Source organism: Wolffia australiana, chromosome 14 (genome assembly GCF_029677425.1).
Source record: "Wolffia australiana isolate 7733 chromosome 14, ASM2967742v1".
Classification (NCBI taxonomy): domain Eukaryota; kingdom Viridiplantae; phylum Streptophyta; class Magnoliopsida; order Alismatales; family Araceae; genus Wolffia; species Wolffia australiana.
This window is the reverse complement of record NC_135848.1, coordinates 1,998,248-2,013,658: the sequence shown is the minus strand read 5'-3', so window position 1 is coordinate 2,013,658 and position 15,411 is coordinate 1,998,248. Positions and strand designations below refer to the sequence as shown.

At 36.9% G+C, this 15,411-nt stretch overlaps 1 protein-coding gene across 1 annotated transcript; it reads left to right on the top strand.

Annotated features, from left to right (window-relative positions):
• The first annotated feature begins 6,701 nt into the window (after positions 1-6,701).
• On the top strand, positions 6,702-14,719 carry LOC144712093 (WD40 repeat-containing protein HOS15-like). The gene is made up of 14 exons (XM_078586274.1): positions 6,702-6,860; positions 7,193-7,338; positions 7,814-8,183; positions 8,858-8,955; positions 9,077-9,123; positions 11,148-11,295; positions 11,364-11,427; positions 11,545-11,703; positions 11,818-11,939; positions 12,061-12,135; positions 12,278-12,331; positions 13,532-13,602; positions 14,100-14,174; positions 14,295-14,719. The coding sequence occupies exons 1-14, from the start codon at positions 6,800-6,802 to the stop codon at positions 14,512-14,514; spliced, it is 1,710 nt and encodes a 569-aa protein (XP_078442400.1). The 5' UTR covers positions 6,702-6,799; the 3' UTR covers positions 14,515-14,719.
• The last annotated feature ends 692 nt before the right edge of the window (positions 14,720-15,411 follow it).

Below are 15,411 nucleotides of genomic sequence, written 5' to 3'. Positions count from 1 at the left end.
GCTCCAGGTAAGCGCGTAATTACATTTTAAAATATTGTACACACTCTCTCAGTATTTTATGAGATTTCTAAATTACTGCTAATGTGGGCCCTAAAAAGCTACTAAATCAACATTTTATATTTTGATTTATTGGTTATCATTGTTTTGCAAGTCCAGTAGAAAGTCCATAATCTATAGCCACCAAAAGAACCATCATCCAACTTTTGAATGAAAAGGCATCCTCGTTCAAAGATCAAGGTAAAAAAACTCACGAAATTAAAGTAGACGCCACTTTGTCTTCAAAAAAGTAAGATTCATTGAAAAAGTTGTTGGAAACTCACATCTTGGCAGCTCAACCCATTGTTTGGGTTAAATCAATACAGTATTAAATAACCTAATATTTGATATATTTAATTAATTAGGTTTATTTATAAATAATTGTGAGGCTTTCTGAGAAGTTAGCTTGAGTGGTACATGGGCTGAGAGACTAACCTGCGTAGGGTTGATTAGATGATAAAGGGTGAACTAAGAAATATTATTTTTCATGAAAAATCACATTAAGTATAGATGGAAGTAAGCCCAAGTTGAAGATCATTCTTCCTCTATCAATGGGTGCCCCCCTCCTAGTGTGACCAGAGCCATGAAAAGACCGCCATATAGTGATGGTGGTAGTTATCTTTTGGGTTTAGGGGCCATGATTGAGGTAAAATTGAAAAGATTCTTGCTAATAAAGACCTAGAACCAAACCATAACAGACATTTAAAACACAATGATATAATCACTAGTATATGTATTGGATCCATGACTTTTCATGTCTTCAGGAAAGACATGTTGAGTTATTATGTTTCCAGCCTTAAGTTGTATTCATACAATTCCCGACATGTTGGGTCTCCTCCTCATCTTGATGATCCCTGTTATTGATCCATTGTCATCATTATGTCATTCTAATCACACCAGGAGTGTAGGGGGGTCAAAGGGAAATGAGATGAGCAGGAGGGGCACCTGAAAAACTCTGACCTCCGTGAAAAAATTCAGGGATTTTTTAAAGTTTATCTCCTATTTATAATAAAGAAGAATTTTTTACAAAACCCTTAAAAACTTAAGTGTATTTTATGAAAGACCATTTGTGTTTGGCCATTTAGGCCCACGTATCAGTCGAGTTACTGACTCTAGTGTTCCAATAACCTTTATTAGCATTGAAAATCAATTATATGTCATACTTCTATACAGATTATAATCACATATTAATTTAACTCAATTGAGATATTGAGTTTTCAGCTTATGGGATGTCAAGCTACACGTTATGTGATATAAGATATATAGTTAGTGTAATGATTGTCTCATAGGACTCCACTATCATCATTTATTGTGTATGTATACTCCCTCATCCTCTTGATGCTCCTAGGATGACTTATGTTATGGTGACTTTCAAACCCTAATATGTGATCCAAGTTAGTACTACTGTAATAGGAAATCATCAGAGGAATATTTTTTGAAATCATTGAAGACCTCTCCTTTGATAGTATACAATTTTCCTTGAGCTGTCTCATATTAAACCGATGGCAACCGATTCCATCATGACCAGAAAATATCTTCAAAAATATTGGTAGTTGACCAAGGATGTGCGGAAAAAGCCAAAGTTTGTCAGACAAAGGTCATAGATTGTCTATGCTATAATTTAGGTGCTTGATGAATGGAGGACAAGGCCGACAACAAGAAAAGCATCGAATGAACGGTACAAAAAAGTCGAGGGAAAAATAATGGGTTCATTAAATGCCCACGAAATGAACAAATAACGAATAAGAGAGCTTAAAATGTGTAACCAAGATAATTTGAGAAGGTCAATTAAAAAGGTGAAGGATATTAAAAAGAAGATAATCTAGTATTCTACTGATAAGTAGTGGCTTATTTCTCTCATCCTTCATAGGCTAAACCGTCTTATAATGCATAGGAGGTTAAGTTTGAAAAAAATAAAGATGTGGTTTCCTTTCAGGAAGAAATTTCACTTCATCCTATAATGCAATGATACGATCAATGGTCACAAGAATCAACTCACTATTAAAAAGGAAAATCCTATCAAAGAGAAATAGTTCATCTGAAGAGGAATCTATACATGGTGCAGATGAGGCATCAACAACTGATGAACAAGATGAAATGGACAAACATGTTGATCTAGGGCGAATCTCCTAGTGTTGATTTATGTTGGCAAAAATGTGAATATTTTAAAATATATGATGAAGACATTTACCTCTATAACTATGCCTGGTCTTCAAAATAAGTTATACCTACTTATACATCAATCTCATTTACATCTTGGATATTCAAGTTTAGATGATATACTTTAATTTGCAGCATAAATACCCCGTACTAATAAAATAATATTTTCCCAACAAATTTGCATAAATTTCAATGTATATTTAAAAAGTGAAGATATCCTGAATACCTAAGATCACTTAATTTAACTCAGAAATACTATGTCATAGGTGTGGGACTTATACTCTATAGTTCTCACACTGCTACTCTAGATTTACTTTTCATTATATTTTTTATCCATAAATTTATTTATTGAATTTGAATTAGATATTTCATTCTCAAAAACAAACTGTGATAATTTTAAGGGTATCGATACTCTCACGTATATATTCTTAGAAATAAGGAAACAAAGGAGCTATTTCAAGATATTTTATTGTATGAAGGATCTATGATAACCTCTTTTGGATAAAACTTGCTTCTATAAAAAATCATACTTTTTAGTCTTAGAGTTTTTTATTCGTGAAGGGTGGTATGTATGTAGCTGTCAAAAAATGAATAATTATGTATAACCATAATGGTTAATATTTTTAATTAAAGCAGATTCATTTTTAAGATTATGATATTATATTAAATTTAGTGATTACTCACATTTGAATTTTCAGAATAAAGTACACAAAATGAACATAAAATGTTTTTTTAATAAACATACCTTTTCATTCAGAATTTTCTTTCTCAAAGTGTGTTTTCAATGGATACAAACATCTGCAGCCATATATTTAAGATTTGATCATTTATGACAATACTGTTTCAATATCTGAAGTCATGTCATCTTATATAATATACCAATAAGAAGAATTATGACAAGACTGTTTCAATACAAAAAGTGTCATGACTCTTGAGTTAGCATAAAGGCATTAGCTACATCATATTAACATAAGATTTCACAACTGAATTATTCCCAAATAGTGAGTTGATGAAAATTATTCCCCTTCACGTCCTGATATATTGATTATTCTAAATTAAAATACTTCCCATAAGAATTACTGCACGCTTAGAGTTTTTATTTGATTTTGTCTGGCATACTCATCAAAGTTTCTGGATTTACAATGGCCATAGATATTAGTAGATATTTATTTCTATGAGGTTGTGTAATGCCCCAAAATAGGCAACATGTTTGTGTACTATCCTCATAATTTGACATTGAGTCCCTAAGCGGGAAACACCACACACATCAGGTGGTGACACCTGACACTGATCTTTAAATCCAATGCCCTTTTGGTGCTCATGCTTGTCGTGCGCAATGGTGATGGATCAGGGCAGGCCACGCAAGGCCACCAGGAATATGTGCGCGCAGGTACCAGAATCGTGCGCGCGGGGAGGTTGCGTAGGCTGGGTGGCAGATGCACGACATCGTGCACAGGAAACGCGTGGGTGTATGCGCATCGGTGTGGAGCGCTGCATGTTGCAAGCATGCATGTGCGAGGCGCGAGGCGGGCGACTTACGGCCATGAGACTAAGGCATTGGCGCATAGAGAGTGTGGAGACAGTTGTGGGTGCATGGCGTTCCCATGGGTAGTGATGGGCGCGCAGTGCCCAGTTTGAGGCGGCGAGCATGGCGGTGTCTATGCAGACTGTGCGCGATGGTGTCAGCGTGGGTGCTGGTGGCGCGAGGAGTGCCAAGGCTAGAGTTGGACTGGCTGGTGTGTCGAGTGCCAAGGCCCACGGGCGTGAGGTGCCCAGCCTAGGGTCACGCGTGTAGTGGCGGTGTTGGTAGGTGTGGGCGTGGGGCTGCGGACCTCAAGAAGCAAGAGAGACACTACTCAGGCGTGCAGTTCCTTGCCCATTACTTGGGTATCATCCCTGGTCTTCCCCATGCAGTGACTATGACAACAATGTAATCTATTTGGATAGATAATTCAAGACCCAATTCATTTATGGGTTGCGCCCCCACCAAGCATTCCGCAACTGCTAAACAGCGTCTCATTAACCTCCCAGCATTCCGAAACTGTTTAAGACTTCCGCTGCATAATAGAAGGCTGCTAAGTGTTCCGATCCAAGCAGTGAGGCCGATACGCTTTCAATTCGGGCATTGTTCCTAGCTTGGGATTTGACCGCGTGGTAGGTGGTGATACATTTATGAAAGAATATCATGAGGAATACCTTTGATCAAAATTAAACTGTTTCCAAAGATATGATAACAAATTATAAGATTTTTGCCTCAGATTTAAAAATGTTACAAATCTTGTTGGATCAAGAAAATGAAGTTTATGCGCATGGGGATGATATCATGAAGTGGCATGACGATGAACATAGTAGTCACAATGATAAAATGCAGCTTTTTTTCTCTGGGGTACACTATCAGTATAGAACACTCTCCATGTGCAACCTCAGTAAACTTTAAAAACTATTGAAAAATCGTCAGTATACTTTCATCCAGGATAAAACAGATGAGAATTTCGAAAGTCATGGTCAAATGAGAACATAGCATCATACTTTCACCTAGTAATATACATTACTCAAAACATACATGAACTAATAAAAAAAAAATTCCAACTGCATCTCCAATGTGAGGTACCATCCCTTGTTTTGGATAATTATCCTCTATGAAATAATGAAGATAGTTCATGTATGTTCAACCACAGTAAACTTTAAAAACTATTGAAAAATCGTCAGTATACTTTCATCCAGGATAAAACAGATGAGAATTTCGAAAGTCATGGTCAAATGAGAACATAGCATCATACTTTCACCTAGTAATATACATTACTCAAAACATACATGAACTAATAAAAAAAAAATTCCAACTGCATCTCCAATGTGAGGTACCATCCCTTGTTTTGGATAATTATCCTCTATGAAATAATGAAGATAGTTCATGTATGTTCAACCACAGTAAACTTTAAAAACTATTGAAAATCGTCAGTATACTTTCATCCAGGATAAAACAGATGAGAATTTCGAAAGTCATGGTCAAATGAGAACATAGCATCATACTTTCACCTAGTAATATACATTACTCAAAACATACATGAACTAATAAAAAAAAAATTCCAACTGCATCTCCAATGTGAGGTACCATCCCTTGTTTTGGATAATTATCCTCTATGAAATAATGAAGATAGTTCATGTATGTTCAACCACAGTAAACTTTAAAAACTATTGAAAAATCACAGTATACTTTCATCCAGGATAAAACAGATGAGAATTTCAAAGTCATGGTCAAATGAGAACATAGCATCATACTTTCACCTAGTAATATACATTACTCAAAACATACATGAACTAATAAAAAAAAAATTCCAACTGCATCTCCAATGTGAGGTACCATCCCTTGTTTTGGATAATTATCCTCTATGAAATAATGAAGATAGTTCATGTATGTTCAACCACAGTAAACTTTAAAACTATTGAAAAATCGTCAGTATACTTTCATCCAGGATAAAACAGATGAGAATTTCAAAGTCATGGTCAAATGAGAACATAGCATCATACTTTCACCTAGTAATATACATTACTCAAAACATACATGAACTAATAAAAAAAAAATTCCAACTGCATCTCCAATGTGAGGTACCATCCCTTGTTTTGGATAATTATCCTCTATGAAATAATGAAGATAGTTCATGTATGTTCAACCACAGTAAACTTTAAAAACTATTGAAAAATCACAGTATACTTTCATCCAGGATAAAACAGATGAGAATTTCGAAAGTCATGGTCAAATGAGAACATAGCATCATACTTTCACCTAGTAATATACATTACTCAAAACATACATGAACTAATAAAAAAAAAATTCCAACTGCATCTCCAATGTGAGGTACCATCCCTTGTTTTGGATAATTATCCTCTATGAAATAATGAAGATAGTTCATGTATGTTCAACCACAGTAAACTTTAAAAACTATTGAAAAATCGTCAGTATACTTTCATCCAGGATAAAACAGATGAGAATTTCGAAAGTCATGGTCAAATGAGAACATAGCATCATACTTTCACCTAGTAATATACATTACTCAAAACATACATGAACTAATAAAAAAAAAATTCCAACTGCATCTCCAATGTGAGGTACCATCCCTTGTTTTGGATAATTATCCTCTATGAAATAATGAAGATAGTTCATGTATGTTCAACCACAGTAAACTTTAAAAACTATTGAAAAATCGTCAGTATACTTTCATCCAGGATAAAACAGATGAGAATTTCGAAAGTCATGGTCAAATGAGAACATAGCATCATACTTTCACCTAGTAATATACATTACTCAAAACATACATGAACTAATAAAAAAAAAATTCCAACTGCATCTCCAATGTGAGGTACCATCCCTTGTTTTGGATAATTATCCTCTATGAAATAATGGAGATAATAAAGATGATGATGAAGACGAAGAAGAAGATGATGATGATTGATGATGAAGTTATGAGTGAGAAATTGGGCCAGGGACTAAAGGCCCATATTTCTTCGAAGTCCTTGCTTCTGTTGCGAGGTTCTTGCCGGATTTGAAGCAGTTCTTCATCAACGAGAAGGCCATGTTCGTGGGTAATCGCAGGAATCCATAACGATGACGTCGATCACATCAAACGAGCTGAATTACCTCGTTTTCCGCTACCTCCAGGAATCAGGTACGCCACACCGTTCATCGCCGCCATCATTTTCATCGAGAATTTGAGATTTTTTCTATTGAAAGTTTTTTTTTCTACATCTCTTGAGTTTTTCTTTTAATAAGTTCTTCGCCCTCTTTCTCTTTTTCATGGTTACTTCATCATAAAAAATGGGTCGCGCTTAACCGTCTACTAATACTGTTTGGCTCGTAAAATTCTCAATTTTGCTAGGGTACACGCTAAAGATGGTTTCTTTAGGACGATAATGCTTTTTTTTTATTCTTTCGTTCTGAATTAATTGTAGGAAAAAACGAGAAAGATTCAAAGATGGTGTACTGTTTGTTGTTTCTCAGGGTTTACGCATTCGGCATTTGCTTTAGGATACGAGGCAGGGATCAATAAAAGCCCTATTGATGGAAATTTGGTTCCTCCGGGCGCTCTCGTTACATTTATTCAGAAAGGTCTTCAATACATCGAACTGGAGGCAAATCTGAGCAACGTAAGTTTTCAGTTAGAACATATATATTTTATTCTTTTTGTTTGATCACCTTTGGTTTGATTTGAAACTTATTAAGAATCTCTTTTATCGGTAAGCACTCCTGTTCTGACGGCTTAGTATCATCCTTTTTGTGTTAGAATGTCCCCGTTTATTCTTTTGTAAAAGAGTTTAAAAGTAAAAATTATCAAATATTAAACAAAGATTTACCACAAGAAATAAACGAAGGAAATTGATAATATAATATATACCATTTTAAAATAACTGACTGCAAACCTCTCTGGAAGTCAATAATGTTTTTTTTGAAGGAAAAGAAGGAACACCACCTGAAATCTGTGATCAACCCGAGGAATTCCCTCATGTTCTATCAGCTCAATATCATCCTTTTTCCGTTCGAATGTTCCTTTTTATTCGTTTGTCTTATGACGTTTATTTTTGATTTTTCCAACGGTTCGATTTCATCATTTTTCCTTTTCAGGATGAGTTTGATGTAGGTGATGATTTCTCACTCTTGCAACCGTTGGATCTGATCAGCAAAGATTATCATGAATTACGACGGATTATTAAGGAGAGGAAGGAAAACCTTGAGAAAAACCAAAACGAGGGCAAGGAGAAGTCCAAGGAGTCCTTCAAAGAAAATGGCCATGATCTTGTGCAAATTAAAGATAAAGGGATGCCAGAGAGAGAAAGAGAGAGAGAAGCTAGTGTAGATAATTTGGAGAAAGAGAAAGATAAAGAAAATAATATGGACAAGGAGAAGCTGCGTTCTCCAGATGTAGAGAGAGAATCGGAGAAGGAACATGAAGTTAAAATGGAACATAAAGCTGAAGAAAATGGAATTTCTGATGGTACGTCAGCTTATTCTCCATGAATCTCAAAGAATTTTTTGCGTAGTACTGTTTTAATTACTCGCAACCTTTGTTTTTCCAGGTAAATATAATGCTGGCTTTCTTTTTAAAAAAATTACAATATAAAAATATCCAATGTCCTTTGAAATTTTAATGGAGCTGCAGAGTGAGATTTTAAGTGTTGTCCCTTCTGTATCATTAGGGTTTACTGATGATGATGAGTTCGTCATCTACGAGGAACAATGGCTAGACATCCTCATCATCATCCTCACCTATCTGTCATGAGAATGATGCGGAATAAATCATCATCCTCATCTTCATCGTAACCATGGACGACTAACATTGAGGATAGCGACTCATCATCATCACCCATGACTTCTGACGGGGTAAAAATAGAGAAAGTGATAATAAGATGGTGACAAACTCATCGTCCTCATTGTCATCTCAAATAAAATTAATGACAACGTCAATGACAAATCTAACATCCATTATGTCAAACAGTTTATATCAAATTTAAAATATTTTCACAAAACTTATATAGATTTGTTGAGGCTTTTAGCTACCACAAACGTGGAATTTCTAGTTTGCCAGTTTTCTTGATTATCCATTATAAAATGCATTTCTTGATCACCTTTAGTTTGATTGTAACCTCTGTACTTCCACCCTTATCTAAGGTCCTGAGCCAATGGATATATCTAGCATTGCACCGCCTCCTTTGCCTGTTGAAGTTCCCCGGTCTGACATTAGTATTTTAACAGGGCATACCTCGGAGGTTGGAATCTTTTTTCTTTCTTCATTTGGAAAACTCCCTCCGTTCAGATACCCCTCAATTGAGAAATTAGAAATGTCATTTGTTTTAAATTTGTGTTGTTTTATTTTTCACTTTCTCTCAGGTGTTTGCATGTGCTTGGAATCCAACAGGCTCCCTTCTGGCGTCTGGGTGGGTGAACATTTTTTTTCATTTATTACTGGCACAAATGTATTAACCTTAAATGTTTTTGGTGCCACATGTGTGGTCCTCCTTTAACCACTTTTCGTTGTTCAGTAGTTTTTACCATATGCTGTCGGAATTGGTGATCAGCATTGGTTCTTTGTGTTAGATCATGCAGTACTAACTTATGGGCCAGAGGCCATGTATATGTAATAGAATAACCCTAGGGGATAATGGAAAACCTAACTGAGAGCAGCTGACTGAGAGGGCCCAATAGAGGCCCAATAAGAGCCCACTAGGGCCCATTAAGGGCCCAATAGTGGGGAGCCCATTAGGGCTAAATATTAGGTCCAATAAGGACCTAATATTTAATGGGCCTGATTAACATCAGGCCCAGTCTCCAACGGTCAGGAAACTGACCGTTGGACATCCAGCTGCGAAAAACAGCTGGATGTAACCTTTCCAACGGACATATTTTTCAAAAATATGACCGTTGGAAAGGCTGTTCTCTCTCTTGTTTAAAGTGTATAAAAGGGGGCACTGGTGAAGTAAATAGATGATCCATTTTTCTGCCCAATCTTCTGTGCATCTTTCTCTCTATCTCTCTCCTCTCCCATCCTCTCTCTCATTACTTACACTTTGCTCTCCTCTGTTATAATTGATTGATGTTTTTATTATTATATCAGACCCTACTTGAAGCTTTATGTTTATTCCTGGTAATTTTTTTTGTCAAAAGACGAGACTGTCTGACTTAACGCAAAGCGTCCAATTGTTTACTCTTCTGTTTATTTATATGCCGTTCACATTATCTGTTAGTTGTAGTTAGGGTGGTTCACCGTCCTCAATATCGATGGCGAACTATCATTGCCCTCATCATTTGTCCATGCCAGGATGACAATAACAATGATGAAGTCATCATCGCCACTCGTCTGCGACTATGATAATGGGAACAAAAACATATCTGTTATTGTCATTGTCATCTTATCAGCAGACAATGACACGGACGATGGAATGATGGATCCACTCCTCTCCTCTTTGCTGTTCTGCATTCACAGCTTCCTCCAAACCCCACTGCTGTCAGCCTTCTTCCCGACCCTTACAACAGTAAGCTTCTCATTATTGTTGAGGATGGTATGAGGATGATGACGATTTGTCACCATCTTCCTCATTTGTCCCCTCCAGGATAGTGCTGGCAAAGTATTCATCTTCACTCGTCTGTGACTTGGATGGCAATGGCAAATTGGCATTCTCATTGTCATCATTGCAGCGGACAGTAACAAGTTGTCGTAATCCTACTCGTTCTTCGATGCCAGTATGATGATGACAATGATGAATTCATCATTGTCATCCGTCTATGACTAGGATGGTAATGACAATTATGAGAAAAATTCATAATTATAATTGTCATTTTAGCTGCAGACTATCATGAGAGCAGTGGAAGGATGAATTCAGACTGCCGATCGCTGCAACCTCCTACCATTGCTGGTCTTGCGTCGCCACAAATGCCAAGGTCTTCTCATGGCAGCCGCAAATGCCTTTGTGCGGCCGCAAGCTTCTAGTCATTGTTGAGGATGATGAGAGTAGGATGAGGAGCTTTCGTTGTCCCCGTCAATTGTTAGCACCAAGATGTCGCTGATGAAATTGTCATCGTCACTGTAACACGGACTTATGACGATGAGGATGATGATGACAAAGGACGATGGCAATTTTTAAATGAGGATGCGGATTTTTGTCTCTTTAGGTATTATGTTCAGGTTGAATATTGTGAGGTTTCTTACTCTCTCTCTCCCAGTTCTTCCTCCCCCATCCTGGCCCTGTCTGTCCCCAGTCAAATTCTTGAATATTATTTCTCAATGTCCATAGATAAAAAAGGTTTCAATTCTGTGTACCAATACTTCGCTAGGATGAATGCATTATTAGAATTTATGTTTCTTCCATACAAAGAAATACGTTTGGTGCCTGACTCCTCCATATATTTACCATGGTATCTTATTTTATTTCAACCATGATGATTACCTTTTACCCATTTCCAGATCTGGAGATTCTACTGCTCGAATCTGGAATATACTGCCGGGTCCTTGTGGTTCCAGAGCACGTGAACTGCCAAACTCGTTGGTTTTAAGACATTTCCGTAGCCGAACCAATGAAAAGAGCAAAGATGTAACAACACTTGATTGGAACGTAAGTGTTACTCTCTCCTATGACGCAGTTTTTATTCCAAGTTAGAATTTCACTTACTTGTCTTATAGGGAGAAGGGACGTTGTTGGCCACTGGTTCTTATGATGGTCATGCAAGAATATGGGATACTGATGGTTAGCTCTTTTTGTATGCAACGATTTCAAGATTTCAACATAGATGTCTCACTTGTCCTATAAGGATACGAAACCTCTCAAACTTTTTTTTATGAATCTTTGTTTTTTCATTGACAGGTGATCTAAAGATGACTTTGAGCAAGCATAAGGGTCCCATATTCTCTCTGAAATGGAACAAGAAGGGTGATTTTCTTCTAAGTGGGAGTGTAGATAAGACCGCTATTGTTTGGGATGTGAGAACGGGCGAGTGTAAACAGCAATTTGAGTTTCATTCAGGTAAAATTCTCGCGATTATTTTACTTTCTTTATTAGCACTAGCGTTGTGATTTTAAAGCATTTAACTTTAGGGTTGAAAGTATTTTAAGGGTCAGTTTTCATCACATGGTGCAGCTCCCACACTTGATGTGGACTGGAAAAGCAATACGTCATTTGCTTCATGCTCAACGGATAACATGATTTATGTCTGTAAAGTGGGTGAGATGCGCCCCATCAAAACTTTTTCTGGTCATCAGGTTTGTCCAGGAAGATATGAGATTTTCCATAAGAGTTCAATGCAAATTTTTCACTGCAATTTATGGCATGTCATCGGGTTTCTTTTACTTGTACCTTAATGAGTCATCCATCTTCTAACAGGGTGAGATCAACGCAATTAAGTGGGACCCAACAGGTTCGTTGTTGGCTTCCTGCTCTGACGACGCCACTGCAAAGGTCTGTTGTCATCTTAGCTTGATGTCAGTGTGATTATCTATTTTTGGTTTTTTCCGCAATAATGCCGAAGGATGTATTCCTTATGTTGCTTTTGTGATGATTTTGTGAATCTTGTTGGCTAACAGTCCCCTCTTTTCGGCAGATATGGAGCCTGAAGCAGGATAAATGGGTTCATGACTTCAAGGAGCATCAAAAGGTTGTCTGCTATCTATCTCCATGGCTGCATTATCATTAGGATTGTCAGCCAATGACGAATTCCTCATCATTTTTCTCATCCCCAAATTTAGTCATCCATTTTTGTTGGAGACCATGACGAATTCGTCATCGCGATGATTGGTACATATGACAATGAGGACTCATCATTATCATAGTCATCTTCATCATCCTTTGTCTCGAATGAACCTGAATCTTAGTTGTCATCTTCGTTGTTCCAAGTTTTGAATTACTATGAATAATTCATCATTGTCATTGCTATCCCCAAGTTTGTCGTCCATTCTCATCCAGGGTGATGACGAGATGATGACAAGATGACGACGAGTTGATTATTGAAATGATTCGTACGAATAGAAATTGTTAGATCATCACGGCCCAGTTAGGGCTAATTTTACTAACTTATGGGCCTGAGGCCATGTACGTGTAATAGACTAATCCTAGGGATCTAATGGAAAAACTAACCTAAAATGGATTTAAATAAAGGCCCAATAAGGGCCCATTAACGGCCCACTAAGGACCCATTAAGGACCAAATAGTGAGGGGCCCATTTAGGGAATATATTAGGTCCATTAAGGACCTAATATATGCTGGGCCTGATTTATATCATAAATATAGCTGTTGGAAGTCCTTTTTGAAAAAGGAATCTCTTCTGCAGCTTTTTCCAACGGTCAGTTTTTGACCGTTGGACAAAAGCATTAACCTCTCTCTCTCTCTGTGAAAATTTGTATAAAAGGGGCATCTGTTCAGTAATAAAGATCAGTTCATTTTTGCCCCAATTTTTCTGTCTCTTCTCCACATTCTCAGAAATTCTCTCTGCAGTCCACTATCTCATCTTTTCCTTCAATTTATTACAGAAATGAAGATGACTCATCGTCATTGTCATAGTCATCATCCATTGTCATCGTCTTGAACAAATCTGAAATCTAATTGACAATATATTTTCCTCAAGTGTTAACTTACAATGAGAATGGACAAATTGGCATAACCATTTTGGTGCAAGAAAATGACGAGATGATGACAGATTGATCATTGAGATGTGATTAGTCCATACTACAATGACGATGACAATCCCTATTCGTCATCATTGCCAATTGTCATTGTCTTCTATGAATCCTATCCCTAATTGTCAGCATTCTTGTTTATGTTGTTGAATCACTGAGAGCTTTCTCTTCAATTTATTCAGGAAATTTATACTATCAGGTGGAGCCCTACAGGTCCAGGCACATGCAACCCCAATCAATTGATACTAGCAAGGTAGGGGACTGACCCCCGTCATCCTAACCCCTGTCAAGAGTATATTTTTTCAGAGTATTTTCCTTAAATTATATCAATATGTATTTAATGGGAAACCACTCTAAAGACAACAGCCAAAACTATGCCTGACTGGGCTTGGGTATTCTATCATAAACCTAAGTCTGTCTCCTCATAATATTCTCACTGCCATCTAAATATTTTCCTGAAGTCAAAGTTGTGATTTCCGCTCCATCTTTATGGGGAGAAAGAAATCTTAAATTTTATCCTCCTCTGCTCCTAGTCAATATCCCTTTGGTTATCCAAGTCGTGCAAGCTTTGATTGAGCCAAAAAAATCAAAGAATATTGAGATTTACAGATTTACCACAAGATCCCATCCATGATCATCACAGTCTAAATATCCAGTATAAATTAAATTTTCTATAATTTTATTGCAAAATCATTATATTATCCTCAATGACAGTGCCTTCTTTTCTCTTGTATCTTTTTTAATATGCAGTGCATCCTTTGACTCCACTGTCAAGCTATGGGATGCAGACTCCGGTAGGCGGCTACATAACCTCAATGGCCATAGGTGCTTCCTCTAATCTTTCTCTACGTCCAGAAAAATAAGTTCAAGAATTTTAGTGTGTCTAATTACATGGGTAGACTTTAATCCTCTTTGGTTTAATGAATATCTTCATCTACATTTCAGGCAACCTGTGTATTCGATTGCATTTAGTCCGAATGGAGAGTACTTGGCAAGTGGGTCTGTTGACCAGTGCCTCTATGTGTGGTCTCTCAAGGAGGGAAAGCTCATCAAGACCTTCCGTGGAGGCGGTGGAATTTTCGAGGTTTGTTGGAATAAGGAAGGAGATAAGATCGCCGCCTGCTTCTCTGACAACACTGTTTGTGTGGTTGACTTCAGAAAGTAGAACTACTGACCATTAGGAACTCATCATGATGATTTCATCATCGCCATTGTCATCAGAGGATGACGAATGGACAGACGATGGCGAGGACGTCATCGTCATCTCTGGTGGATGGCTATGACGATGACGTTGTGATGGTTTATGTGATGAAAAATTAGTGAATTTTGAGTATAAATTTATTTTCTATAAATTGTTTAAATGACAAAAACCGAGTTTCCAGCCTACTAGAATTTAAATACCAAAATTTCTGAAATAAAATATTTCCTGTCTATATCTTCATTCCCTCATTGATCTAATATGTATTTATAATTTATAATGTTTAGATAATATATATAGCCACAAAATGGGAAGCCTTCCTATCGATGTGGGTTCCCCTTCTCTTCAGCATGGAGGTTGAAAACTGTACAATTATCATATTTCTGGTAAGAAATATGAATTGCGGTAAAGAAACATTGGGTGCGGCTGAGAACTGACTCTGTTCCATTTTTTAAAATCCTTAAATTATAAATTTGTCTACATATAAATTAGTCTACATCCTGGTTTTTGAAGTTGAGGATGAACATCTTGTGTTCGCTTGGTTGTCTTTTCTCAAATTTTCAACCTTTACAGCCACTGAAAGTATGTTCAATGGATATTAATAGAATGTGCATACTTCCCAACTATGAGCTTGTCTCCCTGTGTCATGTAATTATGTTGAATGCCATGTACAACTTTCAAGGATTCACTCCTTGATCATTGTGGACAAAGTTTGCTAAGAGTTTGATATTCGACATAATTACATTGATAGCCCTTGTCTGAATAATTTAGTATAGAAAGTCAAATAGAGAACTCGACGGCTTTAAGTTTTGAGAAGACATATTTCTAAGACCACTTTAATCATTGCGGCAAAATACTAGGAAA